Raw genomic sequence first — 15,390 nt, 5'->3', positions numbered from 1 at the left:
AACGGATATTTTGTTTCCCTGGTACCCAATGTAGAACAAAAAGAACAAACCCAGGATAATAGGCTTAAGAAATGTAAAGTGCATTAAATAAAAGGGCTCAGTTCTGGGAAAATATTGCTGAATTGTATTGACATCTTGGTACACAGTTGCATATAATGAAAATAATCAAGGAAAGTAAACATACTTCAATAGTGCACCTAAGTATATGAAATTATGCACTGTGAATAGGAACTTCCAACCCATATGAATAAAAAATAACACTAAATGTGCAAACCCTATCATTATAGTAATTACATTATCAGCAGGATACTAGGGAAAATAAAGCAACCAAAAAAAAGCAACCAAGGAAAATGAGACGATGAAATCTCGCGAGATTACCACTGTAACGGAGGACTGGGGCTTGGTCTGGAAGTTTTCAGATGCATCTGTAGATGAATCATAACAGCATCAAGATGTCGGGACGAACAGGCCGCGCTGAGACCCGAAGTCGGGCTAAAGATGACATTAAAAAGGTCCTGGCTGCCATCGAGAAGGTGCGCAAATGGTACGTAAGGTGTCCGGGAGACAATATGGAGGGAAATGTATTAGTGACTGTAGCCCGATATCTGCTGCGACGCTCAACAAACTTCAGTCGGAAAAGTTAGATGATTGACGGGGCTTTTGACCAATCAATGCCCCAGCTTGACAGGGGAGGCGGGGCTAACGTGCGTTTTTTTTTTTTTTTCCGCCGAGAGCTGTCAATATGGCCACAGCCTCACATGCCGCCGTAATGTAACGGCCGTCCTGTAGTCACATAACAGCAACATCGATGAACACCGTCGGACATCTGTCCTCTCGGGGTTTACACGCCCGTGTAGAGCAAACGACGGATGTAAGTGAGCGTGACGGGATGTTTAAATTCGCTGTCATTGTCTGCTGTGGGCAGAGAAAGCGCACGAGCATGTAGCCCCGTGTTACAGATTGATGCTACTGAAGCAGATGGTGCGCTATTGGACCTGCGTTAAGCTCATTGCGAGAAATACTAATACATCCAACTCGTTTCATTAACAGGGAGAAGAAATGGGTGACAGTTGGAGACACATCCTTACGCATATTCAAGTGGGTGCCAGTAACAGAAACCAAGCAGGTGGGGGCCTGTGCCACGTAAAAACACGATCGCGTTTATGGGTTTTTTTTCTTTAAAGAGTGTGGGTGCGCCAGTAGCCTGATTTTACATCCCCTCTTTCTCTTTTACATCAGATATATCGCACCAAATCCACAGGTGGAGACGTTAGAGGAATGAAAGATGTGATGCTGGAAAATGCTAACTCTTTACTGGATTTCACTGGTGAGTTCTGTATTTAATAGAATCATGGAGCCGTCCTGTGTGTAGTGACTGCACGTGTATTGAAAAAAGCAAAAATATCACATGACAAAACATGAAAAGAAATTGATGCATTCCACAGATGAAAACAGCAACCAGAGCTATCTGTCGGATGTTTACCAGCCCAAAATGGATAACAGCAGCAGCACCTCCAGCTCGCAGCAGGTCAGCCCTCCTCACACCTCCAGCCTCCGGACCGAGGACTCTCAGCCCCCAATGCTGGGCCATGAGAGTGTGGATGGTATACTTATACTCAATTTGATCTAGAAAGGTTCCAACCAGACACAGTATTTGAGTATAACACTGGAGCTGAGTGCTGAATTAATGAGGACATGTGTCCACCTTTTCTTGTGAATGCAGAGCCAGTTCATTTAGGCCAGGAGGGGGCTGATGAGCCTCCCACCCTCATCAAAGAGGATCTGCTTTCATCAGGAGCTGTTCGACGGAGCACCCCCGACACACAGGTTGACTTTCTGAAATCGGGTTCAAGGATAACCGAACCATTTTCTCTGATGGAACATGCATGAAATGCACATTAAATTCCAAATTTTTGGGGTCCGTAGCCGGTTATAAAATGTATGTGAACATTTAAGTAACATCCCGCCCCTTTTTATTCAACAGGAGGAATTGGAGGAATCAGGAGCACCCCCTTTAAAGAAGATTTGCTCAGGAGAAAATGCTGTTATGAGATAGCCGATTCATAATAATTTTGTCAAAATGCATAAAATCCCTGTCCTCAGTCAGATTTCTTTTTTTACATATGTACGCAAATGTTACATTTCAGCAAAAGGGGAAAAAAGATTTACAGCTCAATCTTTGTTCAATTTTACAGGTCTTTAAAGTATTCAGTTAAAAGTGTTTTTTCAAATGAATGTCGGGGAATTTTCAATACTTTTTGTGGCGAGTCACTACTGCTGCAGGCAGTGTATTTCAACTTACATGCTGTACATGTTTTTGGGCTACCTTTAATAATTTACTCGTAATGGGAGTTGAGCTTTACATTTGCATGTATCCTACTTTTGAGGTTTACAGGCCATTTGAAAAACGGTTTTAATTATGTAGCTTTATGCAGATTGATGTTTAGATGTGCCATTTTCTATTAGATACCAGACACTTTCTGGAACCAATTTTCTTTTGGCTTGTCATATGCAAGGAATCTTTTTTTAATATTTAAAACATAATTTGCCCATGAATGTAACTGCTGACATTGTAAACCATAATAAATGCTACTTTTTAATTCCATTGCAATTAATTGATGCTGCAGTCAATGGTTTGATCGATATGCACGCATATCTACTACATTAAAAAGGCAGGGCCTATTGTTTAATCAGACCTGTTCAAAATGGAGACCAGACAATGGATTCAGAAATGAAATCAATAATTAAAGAGGGAATTAATTCACAGTTAACTACAATAACATACATAATCATAACGTTGAAATGTATCTTAGCATTATGAGTAAAATAGATCATATAATCTATATTGTCATCAGCTGACCTCGAGCTTCTCATCTATATTCGATGCGGGCGTGGTTTATTTGAAGGGGATATTCTAGCGTGACAAAAGACAGGCCATGTCAGCGAATGAGAGAGGGTTACAGAGCGACTCGGTGAAGGCGCTTTACCAAAGGAGCCAATGAACGCCGAGAGAGGGCGGGACGTCCTCGTCACGCTGCTTGCTGCCGGGGAAACGGAGTTCCGACTGCGGACGCAATCGTACCGGTGGACTAGAAACTCCCGCCATTTCGACAAGGAATTAACCTCTTGATTGATCCAGGTTACTTTTTTGTAACACTTTCTAATTATCTTAACGGATAACAAGAAGACCCGGCAGTACAGCGATGCTGACAATACAATTGTTCAAACGAGAACAGGCCTAGTTTGAAAAGACTTTGGATCCTCCACGCGCCATACCTCCCTTCTGAACGGAGCTTTGGCGGTTCGCCGCGAGTTTGATTTCGGTGTGGGTCGTACTTACGTGGTCATTCGGAGGAGCTAAAAGTTAACTAAGAAACAGAGAGACAACTCCGGTAACCTCGTTTACACCTAAGACACTGCGTGAAACCAGCATGGGACCGCTACTTTAGGAGAGAAGGATGCGATGAGGCGGGCGGCAAGAGGCGCACTGTTATTGTTTTGCAACAATATAGCATTTCAGCCCGTTTACGTTAGCTAGTCAGCTAGCTAGCTGCTACACGTTGGAGCCGGGCCTGCCGGCGGTAACGTCACACGAGCGAAGACATTTCGGGACACCTGCATACATGCCAAGGACATATCGTCGCATACCTCTGTGCTAGTTTGTTGCTTGAAGATTTAATTCTACCATCGGCGCCCGTGCCATCTGTGGATTTTGAAATGGCACCGCTTTTAGGCCGGAAACCGTATCCACTGGCTAAGCCGCTAGCCGAGCCACCAGGCCCGGGAGAGGAGGTCTACATCATCGAGCACACCAAGGAGGCCTTCAGGAACAAAGAGTATCCTTTAACATCATGATGCTCGGGCTCGACTTATCGAGACACCGGTCGGCTAAATAAGTGACTTTGTCTACATTGTTAAATCGATGCCCATAAAGCCCCACGCGAACGACCAGAGAGCTGGCTATTATGACTTATTTAATGTTACCTGGCGTTTTCCCCACGTAATGTTTACCCGCATGTATGTTGCACGGGTGTAGCGTTGCACTGATGACAGGCTAGCTAGCGAGCTAACATTCACACTGCTCTGCTAATCAGTCCCGGCGGCTACGTTACGTTAGCTGGCTAGTTCGCAAAGCTAGCGAAACAATTGTAGTGTGTGTGGCACATTCGACAAATATACACATTCAGTTAAATGTAGAATACTGATATGGACGTTCTTTCACTTTCGGCTCCCACAGCCCCGCTGTCAGCTACCAATGCTAGCACGGTTAGCTAGCACACTGCTAACGTTAGGTATCCCATTATGTCACAATAACCCGTCGTCCTCCCTAACAGGCTGAGGATGTTGCTCGGCACAGTTAGCTCTTAACGTTAGCCTCTGTAAGGGGGCTAGCCTTTAGCTACCGGTGCGGGTTGTTTGTAGTTTGACAATAGAGGACACTAGTCTATTAGAATTGGTTTATTTAGTTGATCGGGTACCTTGGAAATGCTGCAAACTTAAATTTGTTAAAACTTTCCTAAACCTAAACTGTCAGCAAGCTCGTGTAACCGTTCATGGAACCCCGATGTGACGCACGCAGTGCGAAAATGAACTTTGACGCTTTTTTTAAATGGTGGCCAAAGTTCCCATAACTTGGAGTAGATTTGGAATACCACCGAGGAATATGACATTTCTTCACTCTGCTGTTTTTCATTTACAAATTTAACATCGGCATTTGTCATCACTGACAAAAAAAACAGCGATGTAAAGTACAGGCCTCACTTGAACCTCTCCATGCTATCCCGTCTACAGTCTAACTTTCTACTCCCATTGACCAACCATAGAAATGTACTCAATATTTCCACAGACCACCATGTTTATAACGAGGTAGCTTGGACTCATTTCCAGTCTTTCTCTACTATCAGTATTCGTTCAAAGCACCATTTACGGTTTTATATTCTTAAATTAAAACCTTTGTACACTTTTTAGATCTGAGTAAAACTCATTTTTGTTCCCCAACCTCGATCTCTTTTTATATTTCGGAGGTTATTTTTGTCTTGTTTGTAATTGCTTCCTAAATGGTTAAATAATGAGTAACTGTTTTCATATTACTATTGTGTTTTCTTTAACTAAATGCCTACAGAGAGTATGAGGCACGCTTGTTGAGATATAGTGAGCACATCTGGACATGCAAGAGCACTGGAAGCGGTCAACTGACGCACAAAGAAGCATGGGAGGAGGAACAAGAAGTCACCGAACTGTTAGTATCACGTCAACATTGTGTGTTTGTGTGTTATGCACTCAATTGTCCAGTAATCCTGTGGTTCTTTTCTAAGTGGCTATTCCACTGCTAGTTGTTTTGACGCCCGCAAAGCCTAATTGCGTGCATGACAGCAGCTCGGTAGTAGCACGAAAGTCGTTATCTCCCAGTGAAGGTCCCTGGTTTGCTCCTTGCTATGATTGGATAAAGCCGGTGCTCCTCCTCTTTCTATGTGGAAGTTGTGATGGAGTCATCTTTGAATCTGAAACGGCCTAGTGATAGTTTCCTTATCTTCTTCTGTAAAAGGCAAGAACTCGCCATAGCAAAGTAAAATAGTCCACCTGGTCTTTCAGTCCATTTATCACAAACCAGGTGAGGTATGTGCTGTCAACTAAACCATGTGTCTGTTGCCATAGATACCTCACAGTGAAGCCTTCTGTTGCCCAAAGCTCAAGTCCCTGCAGATCGGCTGTATTTAAGCTCTAATTATATCAGCCAGGACATATGACTCCCCCTGCTGGTCACTCTCAGCCCTTTGTAGCTCGATTATGTAATGCTCTCATCCCAGTGCGGAATCTATTGCAGAAACCAAAAACAAATAAGTGAAAGGGAAATAAATCTAGTCAGAAATAGCGCGTCTCACACCCTACAAAACTATTTTATCATGTATTCAAACTTAGTACTCCCCTTAATGCTGACTATTTCCTGTGTGCAGACTTCAGGAGGAGTATCCGCAGTGGTTCGAGAAACCAGTCCTGGAGATGGTCCACCACAACACAGTGTCTTTAGACAAACTGGTTGAAATGGCCTGGCTGGAAATCCTCACCAAGTATGCTGTGGATGAAGAGTGTGACTTCCTGGTCAGTTTGACCTGTTACATTTCTTTGTAATTTAATGTCCTGAAGATATTCAGTTAAAAATTATTCCTGTAATTGTTGTTTTTTACCAGCAAATTAAGACCCTCGACATTTGCTGAAGGTTATTGACATGTTCACATAGATGTTCTTCCTCGTCAGTTGTCTTTGGCTCTTATAACAAGTTTTAAGAAAATATGATCTAAAATGAAATCTAATATAACAGTTAAAAATGATTCAGGCACTAATGCGACGCATATGAGAAAGCCATCCATCCAGCATGGGCTTAAATGAAAACCCTCTTGGTCTATTCTGAGTTTCTTACAAGGCCTTGTCACTTCAGGTGGGGAAGGACAAAAGTTTGCAAGTAAAGGTGGTGAAGATCCATCCCCTCGAAACTCCAGAAGGTGAGTCGGGGGAGAAGAAGCTTGAAGGTGTCTGTGACTCGCCGTCCAGCGACAAGGAGAATGCAAGTCAGGAGAACCAGAGGAAAGAACCTCCTCCCAGAGAAGAGGAGAACAGGAGAGAGAGTCTCAGTGAGTACAGAGAAAACCCTTTCGATGGCTGTAGATGTTGTCGTGCACCATGATTATGAGATAACATGTGCTATGATCAGTATGTTCCTTTAGCAAAACTGTTTATCTTATTCCGAACGTTGAACTTGTACGTGATACTGTTTTGTCTATCAATCAGGTGACAGATCACGGCGTTCGCCGAGGAAACTTCCCACTGCCATGAAGGAAGAGAAGAAGAGATGGGTGATGCCCAAATTTCTTCCCCATAAGTACGACGTGAAGCTCATCACTGAGGACAAGGTCTGTGTCTTGTGCCCAACGGGACCGTCTAAACCGGGTCACAATAGGTCTTTTCTTGAAACCATTATATTGCTAGTATATAATATTTGTTTTTGTAATATTTTGAGATCCACACCATTTTGATTTTTGAAAGAAGGTGTCGCTGAATCGTCCCCAACAACTTGTCTCACAGGTGATCAGTGACGTCCCATCGGACAGCCTTTTTCGAACGGAGCGCCCTCCGACCAAGGAGATCATGCGCTACTTCATCAGGCACTATGCTCTGAGGGTGGGCATGGGCGAGAGTGCTCCCTGGGTGGTTGAAGATGAACTAGTGAAAAAATTTAACTTGCCCAGCAAATTCAGTGACTTTCTTCTTGATCCACACAAGGTAATTTACCCGTGGTCATAACAAACTAGCATTTAAATTGTACTTTTAATGCCACATATCTAGAACATGTTGTGAAACGGCTTATTTGACTTAATTTGCTTTTTCTTGAAATGCACCTATTGTAAGTCGCTTTTGATAAACGCGTCAGCTAAATGACATGTAATGTCATTTTTGTTCCTACATTAGAATATTGACTAAGGTATTGCTTTTTCTTGTTTCACACTTTTTCCTTTTCTTTCTGAAGTTTTTAGCAGAGAATCCCTCTGCCAAGCGTAAGAGCTTGACATCGCCAGATGGTAAACCTAGCAAGAGGCTCAAGAACTCTGACGCACTAGGAGAGGAATCGGGACATGAGAAAGGAGAGAAGAAAAGGAAACGAAAGACTGACTCTTTAGGCATGCCCCTTAGTCCAACCATTTGGGGCCACATGCAGGTAAACTGACTTTTGTCTACACTGCTGTGTCTGTTATTACTTTATGGTAAGGGGGTGTCCCCTTTTTTTTTTTAAGTCAAAAGTTTTGCTTCATGGGCTCTTGTCTGTATTCCAGAAAATAAATGGGTCCCCTCTTAAGATAAACTCTGGAACTCCAAAAAAAGAAGGCAAAGGCTCCTCTGCCTCCACTCCAAAATCAAGCAGGAAGTCTGGGGAAAAGAAAGATGGGAAGAAAACTGGAAAGAGCAGCGACAAGAAGCTCAATGTCCTTGAGGCCTTTAAAAAGGACGGCAAATCCGGCGCCAAGACACCGAAGATGAAGCAGATGACTCTGCTGCATCTGGCCAAGAGCACCTCCGCTGGGAGCCCTAAGAAGAGAGCCCGTAGTACCGGCATGGGTACGCCTAAGCTGGGGAAGCCACGGCACCCCATGGCTCTCCACCTCCTTCGTTACTACAAGGAGCACAAGGGCAAAGAGGACAAAAAGAACTCCCTTTCCGCCCTCATCTCCAAAACGGCAAAGACCTTGCCCCCTAAAGAGAGGGACCGGCTGCCGGATGAGCTCAAGGAGCTGGTGCAGAAGCGCTGGGAGCTGCTGGAGCATAAGAAGCGCTGGGCGGCCATGAGCGAGGAGGAAAAGCAGGAAGAGATCAAGAAGAAGCGCAAGGAAGTCCGAGAGAAGCTGCGGGAAAGGGCCAAGGAGAGACGCAAGAAGGAGATGCTGGTCCGCCGCGAGCAGTCGCGCAGATACGAGGACCAGGAGATCGAAGGGGGCAAGACTCTGCCGGCCTTCAAGCTCGTCGACATGCCCGAGGGGTTGCCCAACACCCTGTTCGGTGACGTGGCCATGGTGGTGGACTTCCTTCAGTGCTACGCCGGGCTGCTGATGCCCGAGGACCAGTATCCCATCACGGCGGTGGCTCTGATGGAGGCGCTGGCGGGCGAGCGGTCCGGCTTCCTCTACCTGAACCGCGTGCTGGTGGTGCTGCTTCAGACGCTGCTGCAGGACGAGCTGGCGGAGGGCTACAGCGAGCTGGACATACCCCTCTCCGAGATCCCCCTCACCATGCACTCGGTGTCGGAGCTGGCGCGGTTGTGCCTGCGCCCGTGCGACGCGCACGGGGAGGAGAGTAACCAGGGCTCGGTGCAGTCGGGAGCTCTGGGCGGCTTCGACGACGTGGTGACCAGCGAGTTCCTGGAGAAGCTGGAGACCATCGAGGTGTTTGAGCTGAGCCCCGAGGAGAAGGTCAGCCTGCTGGTGGCGCTGTGCCACCGCATACTCATGACCTACTCGGTCGAAGACCACGTCGACGCCATGCAGCAACGCTCGGCCGAGGTGTGGAAGGAGCGTCTGGCGATGCTGAAAGAGGTCAACGACCGCAAGAGGGCCGAGAAGCAGATGCAAAAGGAGGGCAAAGGTATGCAGTTGGTAAACCGTAGAGCTTGCTCTGCTTCATCAGAAGCTGTTTATTGTTGCGCATGTTAATCTTTAATTTACTTTTTATTCTGGACTCAAAGGTGATAAAAAGAAAGAGGTGCCCACCAAGAAGGAGATCAAAAAAGAAATAAAGGTAGAGCCAGAACCTGAGCCAGAGGACATGATCAGCTCGGTGAAGAGCCGGCGGCTGATGTCCATGCAGGCCAAGAAGGACAGAGAGGAGATGGACCGACAGAACAAAGGTGAACTTTGTGGCAACACACAAGTTTAAATTTGATTCTCAGTATTTTTTTTTTCCACCTCTGACTGAGATCATGTGAATGAGTTCCATTTAGAGCCGACAGCCTACTTTTTGTTTCTGTGTAGTTCTTTGGTTTCGTGCACCTCGGCCTTATTAGTGTTTGTGTTTCCCTGCAGAGCGCATGGAAAAGGAGGCTGAAGAGGAGCGACAGCGAAAACAGAGGGTGGCTGTCGAAAAGGCCTTTCAGGAAGGTATAACCAAAGCCAAACTTGTCCTGCGCCGGATCCCACTGGGAACTGACAGGAATCATAACCGGTCAGTGCTCAACACCAACGATAATACACAGATGAATGTGATTTGTATAATATTCACGTAAGAAGGTAACCATGGTTGCTGAATGTCTTTGTTCAGATACTGGCTTTTCTCTGATGTGGTTCCTGGTCTGTACATTGAGAAAGGCTGGGTGCATGAAGGCATAGACTACAACTTCACCCCCCCACCTGAGGACAAACCCGCCGAGCCTGATGTAGAAGAGGAAGAGGATGGTGAGTCAACAGCTACCCATGAAGGTACAGTCACTTTAAGCAAAACATTTTACTTTGGCTGATCAAATGCCAAATATCGGTGTCAACACTCCAACCCTTTGTCATAATTTGCTTTGTGTCATTGGTTTTATTTTGTAATGAATGACTGTTCGTGTTGTAGGAGCTGAGATGGATGATGGCAGCATTGATGGTGCTATGAGTGAGGAAGCCCACCAGGGGGCGCCAGCAGACATCTGCAAAGAAACTACTATTCCCAACCAAGGACAGAATCTCTGGTTCGAGCGTTGTTGCGTTTTTTTCTCCTCTTTAATTTCATCCTTTTTTTTCTTATGAATCTTATCTTTCATTCTAATATTCTGCCTCTTGAATACAGGTTTATTTGTGACAACCCAGCTGAGCTGGAGGAACTAGTGGAGAGTCTTCATCCTCACGGGGTTAGAGAGAGCGAACTAAAGGCCAAGATACAAAGCAGGTGCGTTCTCTCTCTCGGAAAAAATGACTCCGTAGCCGTAGTTTAAAAAAAAAAAACTCCTTTTTAAAAATGTGTTATGTTGGTGTTAATAGAAGCAGAAAGCTTAAGTTATAATGAAAGAAATTCCAGCATCTCCAAAAAGAAGATGGAGTAGTAGCAGCACTGATGGAGACTATATATATTAGAAGTTGTCTCCTCCCTGTTACAGGTACCAGGACATCCTCCACTCTGTCCATCAGACCCGGAAGGCCAAAATGTCCCTGAGGACCTGCGATGGCTACACAGAGCTGCTCAAGTTCCTGCGTAGTGACATCATAGAGGTCGCATCACGCCTCCATAAGGGAGGCCTGGGATACCTGGATGACAATGTAGACATTGCAGAGGAGGTGAGTGAAATTTCACTGATTTTATCATATTTGGCATCTTGTACTTTTGCATTTTGTCCACAAAATATTGTGATGGTAAAAAAAAAAAAATATTTTTTCATCTACCTTTCCCAGTTGAAAGACATGGAGAACTTGAAAGACTTCGGTGAGTGCATCATCACCATTCAGGCCTGTGTCATCAAGAAGTTCCTGCAGGGCTTCATGGCCCCCAAGCAGAAAAAGAAGAGAAAGCACGGCGGGGTGGAGAGCAGCAAGGCCGAAGAGGTGGACGACGAGAAGAAGCTAGCAGCAGAGGCCCGGGTAAGAGCATGACAACGCACCGGTAATAATAGCTTTTCATTGTTTGAGCTGCAGCCACGTGGGGGCCGCAGGTTCGCTCGTGAAGCCCAGACTCTTTGTACAGGCAGAGCGGCCGCTGTCAGGGTTTTTCTTCATGGGAAAGTTTAAATGAATGCTTTTCTTCTCAGGTGGCGACCGCAGTAGAGAAGTGGAAGACCGCCCTCAGAGAGGCCCAGACCTTTTCCCGCATGCACGTCCTGCTGGGGATGCTGGACGCTTGCATTAAGTGGGACATGTCCGCCGAGAATGCTCGCTGCAAAGTCTGTCGCAGGAAAGGTAGGGCTGTTTGCCGCCGTCACACCCCTCTTCTCCAAAGGAGGGAGTCCGCTGTGAATAAAATGCATCACAGGTTATTTGCAGCCAATGAGAGCATTATGCCTTCATTGGAATTAAAATGATTTTGTTGCAACACGGCTTTCCTTGTTCAAAGAAACCAGTCAACCCCAGTTACAGCGCTCCCTAGAGTCTAATAAATGTGCTTTCTTCTGTTTTCCCTCACAAAGAAACAGTCGGTCCTTACTTAATAGGTGTGCTGGGTTATTGAGTCGCAGTGTGAGCGAAGCAGTGCCCCACTACTCCTTCTCCTCCCAATCTAGTGCTCAGGCACAGCCGGTCTGTGCTGAAGCTGACGGAGTCTAGACCCAGACCCAGATCCAGACAGGGCAGCAGCGACAGGCTCAGAGCAGGACAGACTAGATATGTCAGGCAGGTCTACATGCAGAGCAGCCAGCTGCGCAGGCCAACAGGTGAACCTGCAGCAGTACCGTGATAAAGAAATAAAACAACTTGTTTACCTGCACAGCTTCACACACTTGTTGGCCTTTTTCAGGAAGAAAAGATGGTAACAAAAATATTGGCAGACTGAATTAAAAGAATAGCCTTTTAGCCCAAAGCTAAGATGTGTGTATTGTATTCTCTTCCAGGTGATGACGAGAAGCTCATCCTTTGTGACGAGTGCAACAAGGCCTTCCACCTGTTCTGCCTGCGACCGGCGCTCTACGGCATCCCCACCGGGGAATGGCTGTGTCCGGCCTGCCAGCCCACCGTGGCCAGGCGCGGCTCCCGATCGAGGTAAGCCGCCCGCCGCTCACTGCGTCGCTCCATGTGACCCGCGCACTACTCTGTGGTCACTGTAATGCATGTAATAAGGTACAGTTTGTGCTGCGGCTGGACGGTATGGCCAAAAAGTCATATCCTGAGATTTTGTATGATTCTGCCGGATTCTGCCCAGCCCCAGTTTGTACTCCTCCGACTGTGTACTGCCCCAGTCTAAATATTTGAGTGAAGGAAAATGGCAGCGCAGTGGCTTGAGAATTTGTGAGAGAAATGTAAACCCGGGTACAGACTTCTGTCTTTGTAATCTGAGATTTTTGACCTCGTTATTGCAGGAACTACAACCAAGACACGGATGAGGAGGAAGAGGAGGAAGAGGACGAGGAGTCTGAACAGGAGGACTCTGAGGAAGAGGAGGATGAAGAGGATGAGGAGGAGAATGACTACAAAGCCATGGGTCACAGCTGTGAGTATCAGCAAGAGAAGTCCAGATTTGATGAAATGGTTCAGCAAGTTAATGTTGTCCCTTTGGGACTTCTTTGAATCTTCTTCAAGCTGAACTTTCATCATCAATACATAAAGTTTTGTATCGAATCTACAGCACTTGACAAAAAGATTGCAACAAATAAATTGCGTCACTTGTTGCCCTTGGGAAGTGGGGTTCCTTGGTGCTGACGGTTGGCATCGAGAGGAATGCTAACCGGGCGCTTTGGTCCTGTCTCTATTGTCTGTGTTGGCATGTAGCGCCGCTCAGTTCTGGACCTTTTTGCTTTGAAGCCGTGTCTCACTCCGGCTTGCCTTGGAGTATGTGACGGGATAATCCCCTCTGTCATTTCAAGGATAACGATGCAGCAGCGCAGAATAGTTGAGGATCGCGATTCACGCCTAAAACTAATTTCTAGGCTTTGTCCACTCACAGTAGTGTAGGCTGGGATTGTTTCCCTACAACTAAAGCAAATACTTGAGTGTTAATTCATGTTTAAAACAATATTTAAATTATGAAAAATACTTTATGAGAACTATTTTCCGGTTGTGTGAAACGTCATCCTATTGTTTTATTTATACCGTGATCACGTGTCATTTCCTTACAGTGCGACCAAGGAAGAAAAATATACCTTCATCTCGGCAGAAACCTTCAAAAAGTAAACTCAAGAAGCAGCCGTCTTCAAGTAGTCAGAGCAGCAAACAGAGGGCCGGCCCCAGCAGCCCGGCAGACATCGATGAGCTGGTAGGAAACCAGCAGGACGCCCTCGTGTTGTGAAGCAACGGACTTCTAGCCAAAACAGGCCACAGTTGATCCATTTTTCAGAATAAACAAGTTGTTGTTTGTGTGCGATTCCTTGCAGGTGCGACAGAGTTCCCACACTGGAGTTCGCCGGCAGGCGCTGGAGCTGGAGAGGTGCGAGGAAATCCTCAAGAAACTGATGAAGTTCCGCTACAGCTGGCCTTTCAGGTGAGCGGGATGAGCTGCACAGACTATGTGTTTACAGTGTCCTAGTATAACCATAATATCCACAGAATCCCCACATGGTCTTTAAGGTTATTGAAATACATTCAATATATTGTTTTAAAAAACATGCAGTCTATAAATCTTATTTTTTTTGCTACTATGGAATTAAAATTAGTAGCTGCTATTTAGTCTAAAACGGTATTTCCAGATGTTGCAGCTCTGCTTTATGCTCTTGAGTTTGCTGTTGACAAGAGACTCATCGTTCTGCTCGAATGACTCCAGACCCCATGAATAATGATCGGCTCATCCTCTTCCCACAGGGAGCCTGTGTCGACGGAGGAGGCAGAGGACTATCTGGACATCATCTCCCAGCCCATGGACTTCCAGACCATGCTGGGTAAATTCCGCCAGGGCTCGTATCGTCACGGCCAGGACTTCCTGGAGGACCTGAAGCTTGTCTTCTCCAACGCAGAGGAGTACAACCAGCAGGGCAGCACCGTGCTCTCCTGCATGGTCAAGACGGAGCAGACCTTCACTGAGCTGCTGCAGAAGCAGCTGCCCGGCCTGGGGTACCTCCGCCGGAGATCACGCAAACGCATCAGCCAAGCGCCTGCAACATCTGAGGAGGAGAAGGAGGAAGATGATGATGATGATGAAGAAGAAGAAGAAGAAGAAGAAGAGGAGGAGGAGGAGCAGCCGCCGCCAAAGAAGAAAATGCAGAATGGCAAATCAAGCAAGAAGAAGACAAGAGAAGTTCGACGACGGAGGGAACCGGAGAGTGAGAGTGGAGGCGATGATGATGATGATGATGATGATCAGGAGGATGAGGATGATGATGATGGCGGCAGGAGGAGAAGTAAGAGGACCTCTACCACCTCAGGCAGGAAGGATTACAGGGAGCAGGATAGTGATGGCGAGCGGGACACGCAGAGAACTCGTCAGCGGGGGCGCGATGGCGGCGAGCTGCGGTCCAGCCGGCAGCGACATTCCAAGCGACAGAAACGCTCATAAAGTCCACGGTGCTTTTTCTTTTGTTGGTCGTGTCTTTGCTTTAAAATGTCTGTTCCGCTCCTCTAAGAATGATCGAGGACCCTCCATCTCCTCCTCTTCAGTCAGCGGGACTTAATCCTCAGATGGACCTTTTTTTTTTCTTTTTCATTTCTTTTTTTTTTTTTTTTTTTTTTGAATTACTGTCTATATTTTGAAAAACAAAGAAACCAATTTATATTTGTAACATGTTTAATATTAGTGATTTATTTTTTATTTTTTAAATGAGACGACGGGTTGTTGTAGCTCTTAAGACTCTTTGATCCCACACCAAGCGTGTCCACGTCGCCAGAAACCCTCTGGAGGTTTGTCTTTGTTCAAAAACAGCGCTGATAACTATAATATTTCTCCTGTCACCTGTAAATCGCTCTTACTACTAAGCATCTTGACACCAAGATTACCTTAGGTTCAAATGCCAGTCTATAGTTAAACACCGTAGGATTTTTACTAGTTTTAGGTCATTATTTTTCAGCCCACGTGCAGATTTGGTGACCTGCCTGGTCGGCGGTTCCGGTCACGCGTGTGGTCGACTTAGTGCTAAAACACATGTTTGTTTTCGGCTCTCGGTGCCGAGCTGTTTTCTAAAACCCGGACTCGACTCCCGAGTCTGGTTCTTGGCCGAGCGGCCCCTCCTCCTGCAGTGGCCCCCGCCACTTTAAAAGAACCGGTACCTCAACGACCCGTCACTTTACACTCCTGTGTAACGTG

At 46.1% G+C, this 15,390-nt stretch overlaps 2 protein-coding genes across 3 annotated transcripts; both read left to right on the top strand.

Moving 5' to 3' along the window:
• The first annotated feature begins 374 nt into the window (after positions 1-374).
• On the top strand, positions 375-2,611 carry bcl7bb (BAF chromatin remodeling complex subunit BCL7B b). 2 transcript variants are annotated; one of them, XM_037479148.2, is made up of 6 exons: positions 375-544; positions 1,051-1,126; positions 1,240-1,327; positions 1,446-1,604; positions 1,724-1,827; positions 1,985-2,611. In XM_037479148.2, exons 1-6 carry the CDS (start codon positions 432-434, stop codon positions 2,054-2,056), a joined length of 612 nt encoding a protein of 203 aa, XP_037335045.2. In that variant the 5' UTR covers positions 375-431; the 3' UTR covers positions 2,057-2,611. The 2 variants fall into 2 exon arrangements, with proteins under 2 accessions (XP_037335045.2, XP_037335054.2); XM_037479157.2 differs by lacking the exon at positions 375-544 and adding an exon at positions 717-871.
• Positions 2,612-3,035: 424 nt separating this feature from the next.
• On the top strand, positions 3,036-15,006 carry baz1b (bromodomain adjacent to zinc finger domain, 1B). The gene is made up of 21 exons (XM_037462807.2): positions 3,036-3,836; positions 5,123-5,239; positions 5,955-6,099; positions 6,437-6,629; positions 6,787-6,908; positions 7,081-7,278; positions 7,523-7,711; positions 7,827-9,129; positions 9,230-9,391; positions 9,567-9,705; positions 9,802-9,959; positions 10,096-10,210; positions 10,309-10,407; positions 10,616-10,793; positions 10,908-11,093; positions 11,261-11,408; positions 12,056-12,203; positions 12,521-12,651; positions 13,277-13,413; positions 13,532-13,638; positions 13,956-15,006. Exons 1-21 carry the CDS (start codon positions 3,718-3,720, stop codon positions 14,644-14,646), a joined length of 4,785 nt encoding a protein of 1,594 aa, XP_037318704.2. The 5' UTR covers positions 3,036-3,717; the 3' UTR covers positions 14,647-15,006.
• Positions 15,007-15,390: the final 384 nt, after the last annotated feature.

This window comes from Pungitius pungitius, chromosome 3 (genome assembly GCF_949316345.1).
Source record: "Pungitius pungitius chromosome 3, fPunPun2.1, whole genome shotgun sequence".
NCBI lineage: Eukaryota > Metazoa > Chordata > Actinopteri > Perciformes > Gasterosteidae > Pungitius > Pungitius pungitius.
This window is presented reverse-complemented; position numbering and strand designations above follow the sequence as displayed.

What these genes read in the sequence shown, in the direction of transcription:
- baz1b (XM_037462807.2), top strand. Translation starts at nt 3,718, where the DNA reads ATGGCACCGCTTTTAGGCCGGAAACCGTATCCACTGGCTAAGCCGCTA. An exon ending in GAGGCCTTCAGGAACAAAGA is followed by an intron (nt 3,837 to 5,122) that starts GTATCCTTTAAC and finishes AAATGCCTACAG; the next exon opens with AGAGTATGAGGCACGCTTGT. An exon ending in CGGCAGACATCGATGAGCTG is followed by an intron (nt 13,414 to 13,531) that starts GTAGGAAACCAG and finishes GATTCCTTGCAG; the next exon opens with GTGCGACAGAGTTCCCACAC.
- bcl7bb (XM_037479148.2), top strand. Translation starts at nt 432, where the DNA reads ATGAATCATAACAGCATCAAGATGTCGGGACGAACAGGCCGCGCTGAG. An exon ending in CTCTTTACTGGATTTCACTG is followed by an intron (nt 1,328 to 1,445) that starts GTGAGTTCTGTA and finishes TGCATTCCACAG; the next exon opens with ATGAAAACAGCAACCAGAGC. An exon ending in GGAGCACCCCCGACACACAG is followed by an intron (nt 1,828 to 1,984) that starts GTTGACTTTCTG and finishes TTTATTCAACAG; the next exon opens with GAGGAATTGGAGGAATCAGG.